Here is a 20730-nt window from a genome sequence, read left to right as displayed (position 1 = left end):
AAAACAGATTGTTCATTCACCGTGCCATATCCAGGCCACACCACGAGGAGGTGCTCTCGTCATGGCCCATCCCCCACCCCCACCCCCACCCAAAACCTACCCTCATTTAGTTGAAGAAGTTTCAACACATTCCTAATTTGTTACGTACTACAGCTTCAGAGAACATTGAAATGCAACAGCATCTTCAAAAAATCATAAAAAATTGGTCTAATTGAAAATAACCTCCCTCCCTTATGGACTTTCATTTCGTATTATTTTAAGACGGACTGCTTATGCAATGTTAAAAATATTCATCAATTAATCCCGAAAGAAATCGATACTTATTTTGAAATAATCATCCTATTCTGCGAAAACAGTTAGGTTGCCGAAACATTCACGGGAATGACCGTAAAGTGATATGTTCGAATTAAAGGTAATTAACAACCGTCTTGCCACTATGACGGTACTCGTGAACTGTACCTTGTTTGTTATATAGACCTATCTAGCTCACAAACATTTTTCTATAAACCTTAATATCCCGTTTTAGAACTATTCACATAAAGGCACACCAGCATTTAAATGGGTTAGTAACCATACAGAAATGCAATGTTTTAAGTCCACGTAAGAGAGCTATGTAATGGCTCTCTTCAGCAGCAATGTAGCACTAACGCGCAAGGGTTGTGGCAAATGTAAAGCATGTATAATAATAGAAGTTAAATACACATATGATAGCCTGAACATTCAGTGTATAAAACAAAATAAATAAAACTTATGTACAAGATGTAAAACTGAGTTGACAAAACAGTTGTATAATGACTGTCAATTATCAATCAAAGCATACAAAGAACCCATGGCTAGAAAGATAGGTATAATGGTGTGACATTGTTGGCAGTACTGTTGAATGTCACGTCAATGCATATGTCTCAGCTTTCCCTAAAGGGGGACATAAACTGAAAACATAAGCACCCTTTTTTCATTTTTTAAGTACAGTTGTTACTTCATGCGTACCTCAAAGACTCGAAAGCGAAACGCGAGGAAAATATGCCTGTAACATGTCATGTTGTCGAGCAAGTTCGAACTCTTCATGAACTTTTCCTGAACTATTTTTATTTATTTGTTGTTGATGCGATATAGAGAAATATTTTATCATAAAGCGATGATTATGGAATAATCCATCCCAGTAAATGTAGTCGACATCAGCTAACCGTATTTATTGCTGGCCGTTTACAAAAGGAGTAATTGCATTTGCGACGTGAGTTGCGCTGAGAGATATGCCACCTCAGTGAGACTGAAGTTTCCCTACAATGGGATTCACGGCGGGTCTCTGCAGCAACAAACTCACGCGCTTGAAAGGGTCTCACCGATTGTCTAGCTCTGACATAAATGGTACACCCCAAAATTGAATTTACCATGTATATCGTTTGACATACAAGTGCATGTTGACATCAGCTAGCCGCTATTATTGCTTATTATTGGCGCATGGTTTTCGACGACGACAAAAGGTTAACGCAATTTGGAAAAAGGAGTAGTTGCACTTGCGACGTGAGTTGCACTGAGAGATATGCCACCTCAGTGAGACTGAAGTTTCCCTACAATGGGATTCACGGCGGGTCTCTGCAGCAACAAACTCACGCGCTTAAATGGGTTTCACTGATTGTCTAGCTCTGACATAAATGGTACACCCCAAAATTGAATGTACCATGTATATCGTTTGACATAAAAGTGCATGTTGACATCAGCTAGCCGCTATTATTGCTTATTATTGGCGCATGGTTTTCGACGACGACAAAAGGTTAACGCAATTTGGAAAAAGGAGTAGTTGCACTTGCGACGTGAGTTGCACTGAGAGATATGCCACCTCAGTGAGACTGAAGTTTCCCTACAATGGGATTCACGGCGGGTCTCTGCAGCAACAAACTCACGCGCTTTCTTTAAAAGCAAATGCTTACAACGCTTTTCCTAAAATGTATTCACTAAATCTATATTGTACTATTATTATACCAATAACAATACGAATATAATTGATAAAACATACATATATATATAAATAGAAACACTGACGTGCAATGTACTCTTGAACTGCATTGCATTAAGAAATAAATATTCCGACTTCAGATGTTTCTCTCATACACCGCGTACTCTTACTTGTTACCTTCGTGTAAATAGAACAGAACAGATATTTTATTAAGACTTGTACAACGTACATCATCTTCTTAACCAAAAATGAATAATAAATAAACAAACACATGGTATGACATAGGTTATACATAATATGAAATAGAATCATAAATACATTCAAAAAAATATTCACATCAGGTGAGGATGAACAAAACTATTATAAGTCAATATTTAAAGTTGATCTTCAAATACTCCTTTGTGTAAATACAAGATTTAATTTCTGGTTCACAGGAGCATCCCGTTTTGAACCTGACCGCCATTGGGGTTCAATACACATCGTATTATAGTCATCAGTGGCAGCATGGTTCCAAGTACTGACCGCACGATAAGAATCTGTCACAGCGGGGTGTCATTACAGATAGGTATCAGACATGGACCAATATCTCACAATGACATGTCCATATCGATATTGAGACGAATATTTCATGTATGAATTTAAATAGTATGCTTTATGATATTAAATCTTATATTAAGCCTTTATTCATTAAATACACTTTCCTATCATTGTCATGACAAATGTTAAAATATGTTGATGATTCTTATTTAGGTACAGTGATGGTATTTATGTGAAATTGTACAATTTGCATTTCTTTCTCCGCGATATTGTGCAATGAAACATACCAAGCGATTCCACATAACAGTTGAGACACATACAAATCGCTATGATACACATAAGAACAATTGTATAAATTAGGCACACAATTGTTAGATATTCTTTTTCTTATGTACAAGTGATTCAAAGGTAATATTTCTACTATTGATACAACCTTATTCATTGTGATTTGACTATAATGTTTTCTGGCTTCATGTGAATGACCGTCCGATACTCGTATTGGGTATCATATGAATTGTAGTTAGAAATTATAGCAATCAAACACAATAAAATGTGATATTGAACTAGTCGTTAAAACATTAACATATATGAAATTAAAAGGACTTCCCGGGATTTAGCCATCCCCCTCGTCTGACTTCCACATCCCCCTCCACCCACCATCAACTTTGGCATACAGGACGACCAAAATGAAGTATTAAATATCGGCGGACACACCCTCGCATACTTTTTTGTATACGGTAAGGTACGACCCTACCCTCCCTTACCTCTACAATTTGAAATGAGATATGTGAAAGTAGTATTTGAGACTTCTTCGTAGCCACCACCCCCTCCTCCGACTCCCCCACCACTCTCCAACCAACCTCAACCACGACATACAACCCACTTAAACACAATACAGTTTTAAACCATACTGCATACTCTTGTGTATGTACTTAGATATATGAATGGGGTTCCCGGGGTTTAATCACTCCCTGCCCCACCCCAACTACTCCGACTCCCCCACCCCTCTCCAACCACCAAGATATACAGCATACAACCCACTAAAACACAATGCAGTTTTGAAGGAACGGCGTAAGAACCTCCTCGCATACTCTTCTTTTGTACGAACTTTTGAAAATGAAAGGGGGTCCCGGGTTTTAGTCACCACGACCCCCCACCCCCACCCTCCCCAGGCTTCCCCACCCCTCTCCAACCTCCAACAATTACGGCATACAACATTCGAACACAATAAAGTAGTAAATCCGGGCGTATTAAAGAAAACGCTATATACCTCAGAGAATGGAAGGGATTTTCGGTATTTACGGGGATTTTCGGTATTTACGGGGATTTTCGGATTTTCGGTAATTCCACCGACCGAAAAATTGCTCTTCGGCATTGTTCGTCATTAGTTCGGGTTTCTACGGAGCTCTCGGCTTAAACCGAGTTTGACGGAGTTTTGTTTTGGGGTTCTTTCAACAACATGGATGCGCCCATGGTTTGAATACGTGTCAACTTAACATTTTTACTGTTTTATAAATAAATGGATGACACATTTTAGAAAAAGTACCCATGGCGTTTACAAGCACAAAGAAAGGTTAATTTCTGACTTTCATTCACCTTACTTAGAAGCTTTGTTTTATAATAAATCAATTATTCATTTTTTTGTGAATTTGTAGGAATTTAATATTGAATAACCAAAAAATAATAATCCGTCGTCCTAAGTATTCTACTAAACAGTATAGTGTCACCATTCCTTAGTTAAACAATTGTAACTGTAGGTGTGGCGAATTATGGAGGTTTCGTCGACTCTCCAGTTCGTCACACTTGTTCTATATATATAGTAAATTGCCAAGATGTTTCGTCACACGTATTAGCAGTTTCGTCAACTTAATTGTTTAGAACTATTTCACACATTTATGCGAAACCAATTAGCTGAAACATTTGATGACCAAATTAACCGCAATTGTCAGGTGTGTGTGGGCTTTAATGTGATAATGCTAATGAGACATCGGCGTGTGTTTGTACATTTCTATCAGTCTTCCATGTTAGTGATGGATGTCAATATGCCTGAATGCTTAAAAGCAATGTTTGATCTTGTTTTGTCACCAATCATGGCCTCCATAACCAACTGCGTACATTACTCTAAAAAAGTAACTGCTCGCATGCATGCGATCTGTTGCCACATGTGTGAACGTTGGCAACATCGTAAATGCAATTCAGGAGTATCTGCGCAGCAGTACCAACAGATGGTAAAAAATGAGCTAAATCTGGCATGGAGATGTTATGAATGCTGAATGGATGTCGACGATCAGTCCAATTCTACGGCATCGATAGATATAACTCTACCGGCTATGAACATCAGTGCATCGCCTATAAGCCTGCTGTCTACGACTTTTGTCATCAGAACAGCCAACAAAGTAGAAGACGATGACGCTGATGAAGTAGCCGAAGAAGGAGCAGATGACGAAGCCAACGCAGTAGCCGCCACCGACGAAGTAGCTGACGACACCATCAGCACCAACGCCGCTGATGGTATCCTGGAAGACTGGTGGTTTGACATCTCGAACAGGAGCTTCGATCGACCCCATCATCCACTGGGTGAGTCACTACCTGACAGGCCCCTAGCCAAAGAGGTTCCTGCTGATGTACCAGTGACCTTCAAGGTCGTAGAGGGTGGCAGCAAGCGAGGTGGCAGGAAACCTTGGGTTCTATGTCTTGGTCCCCCTCCTCCACGGTGAATCCAAGACGGTCCACCTGCAGATCCGCCAGGTCAGCGAGCATCTGCAGACCCGCATCCAACGTAAGAAGTATGCTTCAATTCATGGACGACTCTTCGACGCCTGGGACCGCTACGAGGAGGACGAGCTTACCACCACCCAACTACTTCGGACGATCAGCAACATCGCGGGACTGGGACCAAAGACTCCATCAGACGATATACACAACGATGACATGACGAATAAACATCAGAATCTAACTCATGCGCATTTATTTTTCATTATTGACTGTCATATATATGTCCATGAATTTCATAATCAGACTCAAATATTGTGTTTATTAATGTCACGTAAATAACTGTTTAACTATTATGATTGTTGTGTAAATAATGTACATGCTATACTGTTTATATTTATTAAATAGTTTTAAACACCAAGATCTCTTCATTTATTAACAATGCTATTTTAAATAAAAAATATGCAAAAACACGGTTTTGAATAATAAAAGATTTCATACACTCCGCTTGTCAACATACACATCAAAGGTAAAATATTCAATAAAATGGTCTACTTAATTATTTCTTTCTTCCTAAATTGGTGTTTGCTCAAACCTAATAAATTGGACAATAGTTGCATTAATTGCTACTTATAATAAGGTTGATGAACTGTAAACATATGTTGACGAAACATTTACCCATTTTGAGCTATAAAATAAGGTAGACGAACTGGTAAGGTGACGAAATATCCGGTACCCGGCGTGGCCACAGGGATTTTCTCGATTTTTTAGGCTACAGTATACATGATGGAATATATGTATACATCTACAATAATGAGCGGTCAGGGATACTTTTTTATTATTTTGACATTTCTTATACATGTATCCCTGTAATGCTACAACTCTATACCATTTAACACCACGCAAAAGAATATATAGTAATATTATGCATCGATGTTGAATTATAATGACAAAATTGTTCATTATACAGTTTATACCTGACAGTGATCTAAACTGGATTGAATTTGTCATTAGATTCATTATTCTCACATAAATATATTGTGGGTCACGAATACCATTTTATATATGTACACAACCTGTCATATTTGTCCCAGATTTACAGATATTGGGATGTTATATGATATCTGAACAAGTTTTTTTTTGCATAATGACATAAATAAATGTGTTTAACAGTAGGCAAGAACATTTTCGTAGAAATTTGAATTAATAACAGAGATAATCTCAAAATTGTGGGCGCGAGGATTCTCTGCGCAAGGACAGTTCGCTACTTTTTGCTGGGATGGTGGACGTCACGAGTCTGCCATAGTAAAAAAAGATCCTCCAAAGACTTGTTGATGGCCATTTAGGTGGGCTATACATAGGGAAAGAAAGCAAGAGAAACCTGTGTTGGCGTGCCGGGCTTGCAGCCATAACACGGTGCTCTGCACATAAACTACCAACCACAGTGGGTGAGATTGCCTGGAATATCACGGTGATAAATTCCATGGTTGCCAATGCGGTGATGCACATTATGATGCCGTTATCACCGCTTTTATCGGCTGCTAACGGGTATAAATTATGTTGCTGGAATATTGAGTGTTTGTTAAAGCATTTTTAATAACTTAATTGATACCAAAACATACCTGCAAAAGGGCTTTACGCCTTCAGAAACAGTTTGTACCAGAAGCTCTGTTCGTTTTTTCAAGTTTTAAGAGGGCATTCGAAATTTAGATTCTTGAGAATAAGTTGACAATAGCGTCTGAAAACTTACAGTTTTCAAGGATCAAACAACATTTTTAAAATGAAGTCATTTGTAGATTACAGGTCGAGTTTGTGAGTTTAATAAAACTGACTAGAATTATATTTTATTTACTATAGGACTGGGAACAAAGAATAAGCCTCCAGAAAATTGACAGCTACCTTAATTACCATTAATTTACACTTGGTAATGCCTCGTATAATGTTGACTCGACGCCATGGAACATGGAAAAATTATAGAAATAAACGGGGTGGGTGTTATGCTTATATTGCGGGGTATAGTGAAAATTGGATTAAAAGATTACTGTTGAAAATATGCGGCGATGTGCCAAATGTGCAACAAACATGTGGTTGGTTGTGTAATTATAAATTGGCCTCAGGGGCCAAACTTTCAAGACTTTGAAGAGTCCTTTCTTAAAGCAATGTGCTTCAGACTGAATCAATATATTCCATATTCAAATTAGAATATTCCATCTAAACTGTTGAAAAATAACACTTCCAAAATAGTTGAATGTAGAATATGTTCAGCTGTTTGAACATTTGCCACGCCAATGACTCCATTTGATTTTTTGACATCACATAAATGTTACCGCAAGAATACATTATTTGACCAATCTAAGAAAAAGTAAGATCATAAGTATTACAAAGATACTGAGTTCATTGGAATATGAATGTAAATTAAATTATAGGCATTCATCTAAGGAATATTATATAGATATTTTATGTCTATCATTTCACAAAACTCTGTCTCAGTCAACTAATAGTATCAACAATAAACTAACATTGTCTGATTGAACATGCACTACACTGATTGATTACAGAAAAAAATAGAGACAGCTTTCATATTCCCATTACCTAGTTTCATGCATGATTATATGTATGTCCTCATAATAATGGTGCAAATATGTAGGTGTGCTGTTTTATTTCTTATTTCAGCTCTGCTGGCGGTGGGTCTGGTATGGCTAGGTGTGATGTTCTGTCTCTGGTTCCGGGACACAGTTCACCTTGACAGACTTCTGGAGCTAACACAGCGATCTCAGAACAATGACAGTCCTCCACAATCTGGTGTGTATAAGATATGTTACCTTGCACTTACCTCATAATGGTTTGCAGTATATAGGTAATTGTTTATCTAAATTCCTACTGGCCTCAGAAAAAAATGTTGATATTAAGTTTATTTAAAGAACATATTAATCATAATATACAGTAAGCCTGTAATATGTTAATTTCCGTAAACATACAAAATATACACCAACATTGTTTTTCTCTTGATGCTCAAATTTCCATTCCAGGCAAGTTTGAAGCAAAAGCCTTTCAAATGGCCAGATTTAACAAGACGAAACTGGAACAAGACGATGTTGTGCATGTGTGTATAACGTCTGATGAGAATACACTGGGTGGAATGGTGGCCCTTATCAACAGTATAGACCAGAATACCCATCATCCCATCATGTTCCATCTGGTGGTGGACCAGAATAGCCTCACTCATATCAAGTAAGCTTTCTTCAGATTTAGAGTTTTGTCTTGTGAGTGTGTAAGCAGAAATAATAAGCATTTAATTTTAGTTTTCCAATCAAAAGTTATACCATCGGTATCCAAAACGCATTGGTAGATAATTAAGGGAGTAAAATACATCTGTAGAGTCCCTGACCTACATATTTGATATAAATATATATACCTGAATAAATTGCGGTCTTGCACACCACGGTTTAACATGAATGTTTTAAATTTCTAGAACCTGGCTGGAGGGTTCTCGTCTCCATGACATCATGTATGAGGTGATAGCCTTCCAAGAGGAATGGGTGCGCGGAAAGGTGAAGGTTCGCGGGGGAAGACCGGAACTTGCTGATCCTGTAAGTTGGTAATGTCTATTAAGATTAGATATTTAAACAATTTCAACACAAATTTTGTTTGACATTATTTTGTTACAATGTTTCGGCCACCTTTATTATAATATGAACAGGAAATGATGTCAGTGCTATATACAAATTAAACTATTTTATTTGAGAAGGAAATCTTAAAAGGTAGAATTAAGAGCATGGCCCACAAATTAAACCTAGCGTGTTATAAAATAATTTTTCCACACAATTGCTTAAGAGTAGTTTGGCTAGCCATTGACAACAGTTCATGATCCCTGTTGATTTGGTGTCAGAAGGTCAACGGTCAAGGTCACAGCAATTTAATTTACTATGTCAACAATAATTGGAGAACAATTGCTTTCTATGGTTTAAAAGTGCGTGACAACAGTTTTCATCATTCCTTTGCTTTTCTTATCTCATTAAACAAACTCATCATTTGATGAGGGTGTTCTCAATGTACATTTTCATTTGTTGATATTCTTTCCCTCGCATACTGGTGATGTTCCAAGAAACAGCGGATGTGCGACCCAGTTATTGGATTTGGAGATTATGAAAACACTTTTTGCCTGCTCATTAAACACATACACAAGAAGCTGTCATATGAAAGAGAAGCACGGTGCATTTTAGGTAGTCAGGTGGCAGCACAGCATTGCGCCATGCTAAAAACACCTAGTAAAGCACTATTTTATTGTATGATTTGTTTTCTCCACGGTATTTGCAAAATGGTATGAAGTAGAATGATGAAATATTGAAAATAGGTTGCACTTTTCTAGTTCAAGTAGTTCAGAGCTCAAGGCCTTGTGCATGGATTTATGAGCAAAGCGCTTGTTTCTGGAAAAGAAGGCATAATGATTTACAGACATTTTTGGTTGAATAATGTAGTTAATAAATTGCCAATTCCCATGTAGGTGAACATTTGTGAGCACTGTAGGTGGCACATGCACTGGAGAGCACTGAAATGAGAACATTTCTGGTGAGCACTGAAGTTGAAACTTTCACGTGTGAGCACTTTAGTTCACTGGTGAGCACTGTAGTTGACACATTCACTGGTGAGCACTGCAGTTGACACATTCACTGGTGAGCACTGCAGTTGACACATTCACTGGTGAGCACAGTAGTTGACACATTCATTGGTGAGGACTGCAGTTGACACATTCACTGGTGAGCACTGTAGTTGACACATTCATTGGTGAGCACTGCAGTTGACACATTCATTGGTGAGCACTGCAGTTGACACATTCATGGGTGAGCACTGCAGATGACACATTCATTGGTGAGCACTGCAGTTGACACATTCATGGGTGAGCACTGCAGTTGACAAATTCATTGGTGAGCACTGCAGATGACACATTCATTGGTGAGCACTGTAGTTGACATGTTCATTGGTGAGCACGTGCTAGTAGATGACACATTCATTGGTGAGCACTGCAGTTGACACATTCATTGGTGAGCACTGTTGTTGACACGTTCATTGGTGAGCACAGTAGATGACACATTCATTGGTGGACACTGCAGTTGACACATTCATTGGTGAGCACTGTAGTTGACACATTCATGGGTGAGCACTGCAGTTAACACATTCATTGGTGAGCTCTCTAGTTGACACATACTTTTTGGAGAGCTGTAGTTGGCACATTCACTGGTGAGCACTGTAGTTGACGCATTCATCGGTGAGCTCTTTAGTTGACAACATTTCCTTGGGAGCGCTGTAGTTGACATGTTTACTGCCCATAAAAGTAGACCATTGTCCATTTTCATTAACATCTGGAGTGTCTGATTAAGATTAAACTCAAATTGCAATGTAAAAGCATGATTGTTTCGCTGTTCCAGATGAATTATGCCAGGTACTATTTCCCACAACTGTTTCCAGATCTGCATGGAAGAATTGTGTTTATAGATGATGACTCCATCGTACAAGGTAATTGATTGATATATTGTTTCTTCCTGTTATAGTCAGCTAGTAAGTAAGATATGTGTTATTCACTTGTTTCATATTCAATACAAGTAATCTATATTTTTCCATTAATAGCTTAAACTAATTCTTTTGCATATTTGTGAATTGAATGTTTTTCTGTTCCAATAAGACAAACAAAGGATGTTAAGAAGCACTGGCTGCTTGGTATAAATAAGAGTAATAAATATTTCTTTTAATTACATACCAAATTTGAAATAATCTGTTTGTCAGGTGATGTGTACTATCTGTTTGTCAGGTGATGTGTACTATCTGTTTGTCAGGTGATGTGTACAATCTGTTTGTCAGGTGATGTGTACCATCTGTTTGTCAGGTGATGTGTACTATCTGTTTGTCAGGTGATGTGTACCATCTGTTTGTCAGGTGATGTGTACTACTAGTATCTGTTTGTTAGGTGATGTGTACCATCTGTTTGTTAGGTGATGTGTACCATCTGTTTGTTAGGTGATGTGTACCATCTGTTTGTTAGGTGATGTGTACCATCTGTTTGTCAGGTGATGTGTACTACTAGTATCTGTTTGTTAGGTGATGTGTACCATCTGTTTGTTAGGTGATGTGTACCATCTGTTTGTTAGGTGATGTGTACCATCTGTTTGTCAGGTGATGTGTACCATCTGTTTGTTAGGTGATGTGTACTATCTGTTTGTTAGGTGATGTGTACTATCTGTTTGTCAGGTGATATGTATGATCTGTTTGTCAGGTGATGTGTATGATCTGTTTGTCAGGTGATGTGTATAATCTGTTTGTCAGGTGATATGTATGATCTGTTTGTCAGGTGATGTGTATGATCTGTTTGTCGGGTGTTGTGTATGATCTGTTTGTTAGGTGATGTGTACTATCTGTTTGTTAGGTGATGTGTACTATCTGTTTGTCAGGTGATGTGTACCATCTGTTTGTTAGGTGATGTGTACTATTTGTTTGTTAGGTGATGTGTACCATCTGTTTGTCAGGTGTTGTGTACTATTTGTTTGTTAGGTGATGTGTACTATCTGTTTGTTAGGTGATGTGTACCATCTGTTTGTTAGGTGATGTGTACTATCTGTTTGTCAGGTGATGTGTACTATCTGTTTGTTAGGTGGTGTGTACCATCTGTTTGTCAGGTGTTGTGTACCATCTGTTTGTCAGGTGATGTGTACTATCTGTTTGTTAGGTGATGTGTACTATCTGTTTGTCAGGTGATGTGTCTGATCTGTTTGTTAGGTGATGTGTACTATCTGTTTGTCAGGTGATGTGTCTGATCTGTTTGTTAGGTGATGTGTACTATCTGTTTGTTAGGTGATGTGTACTATTTGTTTGTCAGGTGATGTGTACTATCTGTTTGTTAGGTATCAATATGTATGATCTGTTTGTTAGGTGTTGTGTACTATCTGTTTGTTAGGTGATGTGTACTATCTGATTGTCAGGTGTTGTGTACTATTTGTTTGTCAGGTGTTATGTACTATCTGTTTGTTAGGTGTTGTGTACTATCTGTTTGTTAGGTGTTGTGTACTATCTGATTGTCAGGTATTGTGTACTATTTGTTTGTCAGGTGATGTGTACTATCTGTTTGTTAGGTGATATGTATGATCTGTTTGTCAGGTGTTGTGTATGATCTGTTTGTCAGGTGATGTGTATGATCTGTTTGTTAGGTGATATGTATGATATGTTTGTTAGGTGATATGTATGATCTGTTTGTCAGGTGTTGTGTATGATCTGTTTGTCAGGTGATGTGTACTATCTGTTTGTTAGGATATATGTATGATCTGTTTGTCAGGTGTTGTGTACGATCTGTTTGTCAGGTGTTGTGTATGATCTGTTTGTCAGGTGTTGTGTATGATCTGTTTGTTAGGTGATATGTATGATCTGTTTGTCAGGTGATATGTATGATCTATTTGTCAGGTGATGTGTATGATCTGTTTGTCAGGTGATGTGTACTATCTGTTTGTCAGGTGATGTGTATGATCTGTTTGTCAGGTGATGTGTATAATCTGTTTGTCAGGTGATATGTATGATCTGTTTGTCAGGTGATGTGTATAATCTGTTTCTCAGGTGATGTGTACTATCTGTTTGTCAGGTGCTGTGTATAGTCTGTTTGTCGGGTGTTGTGTATAATCTGTTTGTCAGGTGAAATGTATAATCTGTTTGTCAGGTGATGTGTATAATCTGTTTGTCAGGTGATATGTATAATCTGTTTGTCAGGTGATATGTATAATCTGTTTGTTAGGTGATATGTATGATCTGTTTGTCAGGTGGTGTGTATGATCTTTTTGTCGGGTGTTGTGTATGATCTGTTTGTCAGGTGATGTGTATGATCTGTTTGTTAGGTGATGTGTATGATCTGTTTGTCAGGTGATATGTATGATCTGTTTGTCAGGTGATGTGTATGATCTGTTTGTCAGGTGATATGTATAATCTGTTTGTTAGGAGATATGTATGATCTGTTTGTCAGGTGATGTGTATAATCTGTTTGTCAGGTGATATGTATAATCTGTTTGTTAAGTGATATGTATGATCTGTTTGTCAGGTGATGTGTATGATCTGTATGTCGGGTGTTGTGTATGATCTGTTTGTCAGGTGATGTGTATGATCTGTTTGTTAGGTGATGTGTATGATCTGTTTGTCAGGTGATATGTATGATCTGTTTGTCAGGTGTTGTGTATGATCTGTTTGTCAGGTGATGTGTATGATCTGTTTGTCGGGTGTTGTGTATGATCTGTTTGCCAGGTGATGTGTATGATCTGTTTGTCAGGTGTTGTGTATAATCTGTTTGTCGGGTGATGTGTATTATCTGTTTGTCAGATATTGTGTATAATCTGTTTGTCAGATGTTGTGTATAATCTATCGGTTTGTCAGGTGATGTGTATGATCTGTCGGTTTGTCAGGTGATGTGTATGATCTGTCGGTTTGTCAGGTGATGTGTATGATCTGTTTGCCAGGTGATGTGTACCATCTGTTTGTCAGGTGATGTGTATTATCTGTCGGTTTGTCAGGTGATGTGTATGATCTGTTTGCCAGGTGATGTGTACCATCTGTTTGTCAGGTGATGTGTATTATCTGTCTGTTTGTCAGGTGATGTATATGATCTGTTTGCCAGGTGATATGTATGATCTGTTTGACTGGTGATGTTTACCGATCTGTTTTCAGGTGATATGTATGATCTGTTTGACTGGTGATGTTTACCGATCTGTTTTCAGGTGATGTGTATGATCTGTTTGACTGGTGATGTTTACCGATCTGTTTTCAGGTGATGTGTATGATCTGTTTGACTGGTGATGTTTACCCATCTGTTTTCAGGTGATGTGTATGATCTGTTTGACTGGTGATGTTTACCGATCTGTTTTCAGGTGATGTGTATGATCTGTTTGACTGGTGATGTTTACCGATCTGTTTTCAGGTGATGTGTATGATTTATTCAAAATGACAATCAAGCCTGATCACTGGGCAACATTCGCTGAGGACTGCACCGGTTCTGCTAAAAGGATAACCATGATGCAGGTACAGTTGTTTGATAAATAATGTCTTGAAACTCTGCTACTCATGTGCTTTAGTATCACAGCCTACCGTATATGTATGCACAGAATGCATTGTCTCAGATTCAGTAATAGTACTGTATTCTGCTGTACTTTGTTCAAGATGCTTAAAAGCTATCCCAACTAAAATACTGTAAATTTGCATTAGAGTGTCATTGTTTTGTTCAATGGCATTTGCTGTTTTGACTTGGTTTTCAACGAAACTGGATTATCAGATAAAAGATGACATACCTTGTCATGGCATTTTTTATATAAGGGCCAGGACGGTCACTGTTACTTAAAATAGAAGAATATAAGTATCTATCATGTGTTTCTGGTATGGATAGATAAATCCAACCCGAGGAGCACACGCAGTATGCCAGAGGGTTGGATTATTTGATCCAGACCAGATAAACATGATTGATATGCATCATTTTGTGGAAAAATTGACACTGTTGTACATTTCACCAAAAATCGCGTTCGACGTTGTTTACTGAAGTCATAAAGTGCAGTAATTTTAAACCACTATTGAGTCAATAGTGGTTTAAAATTACTGCACTTTATGACTTCAAATAGTTCCTTGAAAAATCACGTTTTTATTCTTGTTTATTTCCAATTTCAATTAAAAGTCTTGCATAAGTATATATCTGATTGCACTTTATTGAAATGGCATAATATACTTTCTATAAACCATACAAATTTAAAAAAAAGAAATTGTTGTTTCACATGACTCATCTTACATGGGGGGTGTAAGACGGGTTTTTCCAGCACTGTTCACATGACCGGAAACACACGTCCGGTATGCAAGAATGATTTTTGCTCAATTATTTAAGTTAGGATTGAGTTATCATGGTGGAACTTGGTATTTAGCAAGCTCACTTTGATGCACGCTGCATTTAGGGTAACGGGGTCAATTGCATTTGTGGTCAAGGTCAAGATTGCAGTTACTAAAAAATGAAAAAACAGTTTCTGCTTAGAAACTTCAGTTAGGAATGTAGTGTTGTGATGAATCTTGGTATGTAGCAAGCTAATCTGGAAATGTGGAGAAGCTCCTCATTTTTACATAATCAGAATGTCACCATCAATGCTAGCAGTGTTAAATATGCTATGTGGAAACTTTGGGATTGTACTTAGTCCTTATAAAGTATGGTTTTAGTCACAGGGGATTTCAAAGAAAAGTAGTCTAGGTATTGTGATAGCCTTAATGTTGACGTTGTAGATGTCATAGTTCCAAAACTTAAACCATGGCTTAACTCAAAACCAGTTCAATTTACATAACAATTAGTACACATGTTGCAAGTAGCAATTTGCACATGTATGTAAGGGGGGAAAATCTGGCTTAAATATTTGTTAAGTTATGCACCTTTTCAAGTGAAAGAATAACATATGAGTTTTTGCGTGTGCGCTCATATCATAAATATTTGTTATAAGTGTATGCTTGTCATTATTTTAAAATATATGCAAAACAAATACAAGAAACAATCTATATGACTTTTATTGACCATTCAGAATCACTACGCTGACTACATTGACTTCAAGAATAAGCATGTACAAGAGTTGGGCATAAGCCCAACAGAGTGCGCCTTCAACACAGGCGTGTATGTCACTGACCTTGACCTTTGGAGAAAACACAACATCACAGAGAAACTGGAAAAGTGGCTTGTTCTTAATACACAGTAAGTAATGGTTTGTATGTATAATGGTTTGCTTAAATTAAGTTCATGTTTTTTTTCCAATAAAGGTTTTGGAATATTGTAGAGATTGACTTACACACATTTATTAAGTTATTTTTGACACACAATCTGGAGCTTGAAATGTGTTGAGGTTTTTCAAGTGTACTTATTGTATTCTGATGCAACCCTTTTTGACTTGAGCAATTATTATATATCAGGCTTTGTACTGTTTAGATGTTTCATTTTTCAGGGGAAATATTGCACTTTTTTTGTTATTTTGCTTCCCGAAGGGAGGATCATGATTATAGCTGCCACTTTGTTCGTCTGACCATACGTCACACCCTTGTTTAGAGAATGACTTGAAAACTTCTTATGTTATTGAAATAAAATATGATATAAATATAGATGGCAATGAGCGTAAGTGCAGTGCACAAGAATCATAGAATCAAGTTATCTACCCTTAACCTTTTTCAACATTAAGTTAAACTAAACCTTTCCCAGGACAAATCTTGGAAAGAAAATGAAAGTAGTCTCCCCTTAACCTGATATTGTTAGGAAATGTGTTCTTGTTTGGCAATATCTTTGAAAAAAGTAATTCTGTCCTACATATATTTTAGTTTATTTCATCTCCCCTTTCCCTTATATATTTCGAAAATGGGTTCTGAGCAAATAGATAAGGGATTGACATTACTTGACCAAAGGATGCATGGATCAGTCGGTCAGTTTGTCATCTCATAGCAATTTTAAACGGAAAACAAAATGTTTACTGTAAAATTTTTACAATAAGACAAACTGACTTTCATAATCACAATAATGCTTCAACCATTCACCTTCTACCTGCTGATGGTATTACAATTTGCGCCTTTTCATTGAAAAAGGGCATTTGGGGAGCATAAATCACTTCCAGTGATTCTCTTCCTTGACCTACTCTTAATTAAAAGGTCAAGAAATGGCCTTTTTGACAAATGTTGAATACTTTTCTTGTCAGGGAGGAGGTATATGGCAATGAGAAGGGAGGGGGCGGGTCCCAACCCCCTATGATGCTGGTCTTCTACAAGAAATACACCCCCCTGGACCCCAGCTGGAATGTCCGAAACCTTGGTAGGAACTAAAGAATTTCTGTTACGCCACGTAAAGAATTGTTGATGAAAATTGATATTCAGGAAAAAAACAAATTAAAGGAGTGAGTAATTGAATTTATTATAGAATTTTAAACAGCGACAGTTAATAATAAGATATTTTAATGCTTTTCCCACACATTCTGGCTCTTTGTTTGAAAGGGAATAAACACACTGAAGTTGTATGAAAAAATTCTGTTGTAAATTACAGGAATAGGTCGGGGCAATATGTTTACCAAAAGTTTTCTACAGCAAGCCAAGCTGTTACATTGGAGTGGTCGGGTTAAACCCTGGGATCGATCTGCACAACACTCATATTTCTGGGACAAATACTTCATCAAGGATCGCACCGAAAAGTTTGTCCCCATCAGGAAATCATAAAATACTCCAGAAACTTGTTTTCAATACTCTAGGCTCAATGCATTTGCTTTTATAAAAATAATAGTCTTCCTGTCACGGTTGAGTTACATGTGTTTTCACAGAAATACCTAATATTGACGCTTTTAGATAAGACTTTTCTGTTTTATTACGTGTCTTTTTTATCAAATCTGATGTATTTAACTTCTATAAAAAAAATCTAAGAAAACCAGTCATGTTATAATAACATTGGTGGCAGTGACAGCATTAAAACAAGTTAATTTAATTTTTTCCATAAACATTGTTAAACTAGTAATCCAATCCACCTGTTGATAAGTATTAAGGCAAAACTTGGCCATAACTCAATAACTGCTCTCAATATTTGCCTCAAACTTTGGACATATGTAACTATTGACAATGTGAAAGGCCCACCACCAGACAAGTGTTAGCATCTGGTAGTGGTGCTCATGTTTGCACTTTGTACTAGCTATTACATAGCAAGTGTGTTTGACTGTGTTTGCTGAGAAACTGGTTGATAAATGTTCAATATTTATACATCTGAAGTGCTATTTTGGGGAACTATCTGTATACATGTGTGTTGAAATTGTGTCATTTTTGTAATAATACCATGTTTATCATTATTGGTGCTTATTTATAATAAATATGCAATAGTGTGCCATAACCTAGGGTTTCAGCTAATGAGTTTAGAAGCATGCTGCACCCTGTCCTTTTTGATAACACCCTTCTGCCCTCATCATGACTAGCATGCGCACTTTTCTGCCTTCGTAGAATGAAATGATTAAGATAAACCAATATTTTTTTAATTTTGTTTTAAAGCATATTTTATGATTATAGATACATAACTTTATATTTGTGGCTGTTGAAACCTTAAAAAATACTTAAATAAAACATATTTATAATATTTTCTGTCAAGTTTATAATATTTAAGCTCTTCACAGCCTGATACAATGTGCACCTTCCACCCTTAGCACACTGCCATTTTAGAACCTGGCTAAACCTAACATTATCGAAACAACATAATGCTTGAGGTTTATCATAAAATGAACAAAATGAAATGTTTGCATGTCTGTGATGAACACCTGTGTATTAAAGGTCACTGTATATTGGATATATGAAAGCATCACAGGATGTTTGGCAAACATCTACCTACATTAAAATGAGTTATTTAATATTGACACAATATTATAAATCATTTTATTCTCTGATGCTCTTACAGTGATACTATTATACTTTTTTCTTATGAACTCCAGCGATGTGACACGCAGAATGGCAGTATGCATGCATTAACTGATAGATATTATTGTACTGATAACTGATAAGCCATTCTCATGTGATGAGATGGATAAGTCAATAAAAATGGGCATTTTTACTTTACAATAGTTGGACAACAAATGGTGCATGCACCCATCTAGTCAATTATTAGACTCATTTCATGTCTGTAATTATTTAAGCTGTGTTTAACTGTTTACAAGATGACTTAAGGATTCACTTCTGATATGTTGATATTTTTTAAATGCCAGATTATTTTTGTATTTCATGTGCGAAGTGCATTACCTGGCATTTGTATGTAATTTACTGGTTAGATCTGTATGAAATGTTTACATGTATTTCATTTCTTTAGAAAGATTTTTTCCGTCCAAATTTTCTTAAATTCCTTTTCAATGCATATATACCTATGTGGAAGTAGGAATAAAAATGCAAATTCATGAATGACTTGTAACTGTCAATGACCTGAGTATGCCCATTATTTAACAACAAAAGTTGAATACATTGCGAGTAAGTGGAGACCAAGGGCACCAATGTAGCTATGCTGTCAAATCATACACGTATGCTGAACTCTGTACATAATTTTGAAATATGCAACCTTGTTACTCTGTATCCTTTTGACACAAACCTTAATGTAGCTCACATGGAGACAACGGACCGGTCTACATAGATGAAGTCCATAACTTGAAGCCAATTATGCAATAGTATGTATGTAAAAGGTCAATTGAAAACTCTATAAGCTGGACGTAATTGCATCAATGCGAGTTTTTGGACATTTGACTTTCTTCTCCTTTAACAATAGTAATACTTAATATGGCACAACTGTGTTGGGGTGGTATGCGCAAGAATAAAGCACCTTGCTCAAAGATAAAAGTTAAACTGACACCACATGCACTGTATTCTGTTTAACTTTAACATATATTAAGCAATTTGACACTAAATTTTAGAAAACATGTTAGCCACTGATCCAGAAAACCTGTTAGCCCCGGAACTAGAAAATGTGTTAGCCCCGGATCTAGAAAATGTGTTAGCCCCGATTCTAGAAAATGTGTTAGCCCTGGATCTTGAAAATGTGTTAGCCCCAGATCTAAGGAAGGTTTTAGCCTCGGATCTAGAAAATGCGTTAGCCCATGGATCTAGAAAATGTGTTAGCCCCGGATCTAGAAAATGCGTTGGCCACGTATCTAGAAAATGTGTTAGTCCCAGATCTAGAAAATGCATAAGCCTCGGATCTAGAAAATGTGTTAGCCCCGGATCTAAAGAATGCGTTAGCCCCAAATCTAGAAAATGCATTGGCCCCGGATCTAGATAATACATAAGCCACGTATCTAGAAAATGTGTTAGCTCCGGTTCTAGAAAATGCGTTAGCCTCGGATCTACAAAACAGCTAGAAAATGTGTTAGCCCCAGATCTAGAAAATGTGTGACCCCCGGTTCTAGAAAATGTGTTAGCCCTGGTTCTTGAAAATGCGTTGGCCCCGGTTCTAGAAAATGTGTTAGCCCGAGATCTAGATCAAGATCAATGTTACATTTGAAGGATATTCCAGCTGAAGTTGTTCATACCTGGTACTTATGGGTATTTTATACTTTCGTGTCCTTGCAGTAGCCCTGCCAGTTATATAAAAGGTATAAACACACTGGGTCCAAACGTTTTCACAGCATTGAGACAAACGAGTGTCACAGATAAGACCAGGGCCATGACAATATATAGTCTTAAGTGAGTTCAGACTCAGGAAATTGCAAATTATCATTTCATTTTGAATTTTCTATAACTTAGAAGATTCTTGATAACAATATTTGATGAATTAAATTATTGTTTTTCTTATTATTTAGAATTTACATATTTATTGTAAAGGGGTGAAAGACGATTTTCATAACCTATTAAAATTTCTTTACTGAGTCTGAGTCTAGACTTGGACTTGTGTTGCATTATAAGCGTGTGCTATTACTTTTTTTTCCCATATTAAATTAAAAGGTTTACTTGATAGATATTAGAGGGGGCGCGCGCCAGGTGCGCCCCGCCCCTCCAAATCTCCT

General features: G+C 37.1%; 1 protein-coding gene across 1 annotated transcript; it reads left to right on the top strand.

The window, feature by feature from the left end:
* The first annotated feature begins 3904 nt into the window (after positions 1-3904).
* On the top strand, positions 3905-19134 carry LOC128203427 (glycosyltransferase 8 domain-containing protein 2-like). Its single transcript, XM_052904836.1, has 9 exons — positions 3905-4064; positions 7877-8005; positions 8233-8434; positions 8676-8793; positions 10630-10717; positions 14145-14245; positions 15769-15935; positions 16921-17033; positions 17262-19134. The coding sequence occupies exons 1-9, from the start codon at positions 4040-4042 to the stop codon at positions 17429-17431; spliced, it is 1113 nt and encodes a 370-aa protein (XP_052760796.1). The 5' UTR covers positions 3905-4039; the 3' UTR covers positions 17432-19134.
* The last annotated feature ends 1596 nt before the right edge of the window (positions 19135-20730 follow it).

Source organism: Mya arenaria, chromosome 9 (assembly GCF_026914265.1).
Source record: "Mya arenaria isolate MELC-2E11 chromosome 9, ASM2691426v1".
Taxonomy (NCBI): Eukaryota; Metazoa; Mollusca; class Bivalvia; order Myida; family Myidae; genus Mya; species Mya arenaria.
The sequence above is the reverse complement of the archived record's forward strand: the minus strand, read 5'-3'. Positions and strand labels throughout refer to the sequence as shown.

What these genes read in the sequence shown, in the direction of transcription:
- LOC128203427 (XM_052904836.1), top strand. Translation starts at nt 4,040, where the DNA reads ATGGCGTTTACAAGCACAAAGAAAG. An exon ending in AAAGGATAACCATGATGCAG is followed by an intron (nt 14,246 to 15,768) that starts GTACAGTTGTTT and finishes TTGACCATTCAG; the next exon opens with AATCACTACGCTGACTACAT. An exon ending in TGGCTTGTTCTTAATACACA is followed by an intron (nt 15,936 to 16,920) that starts GTAAGTAATGGT and finishes TTTTCTTGTCAG; the next exon opens with GGAGGAGGTATATGGCAATG.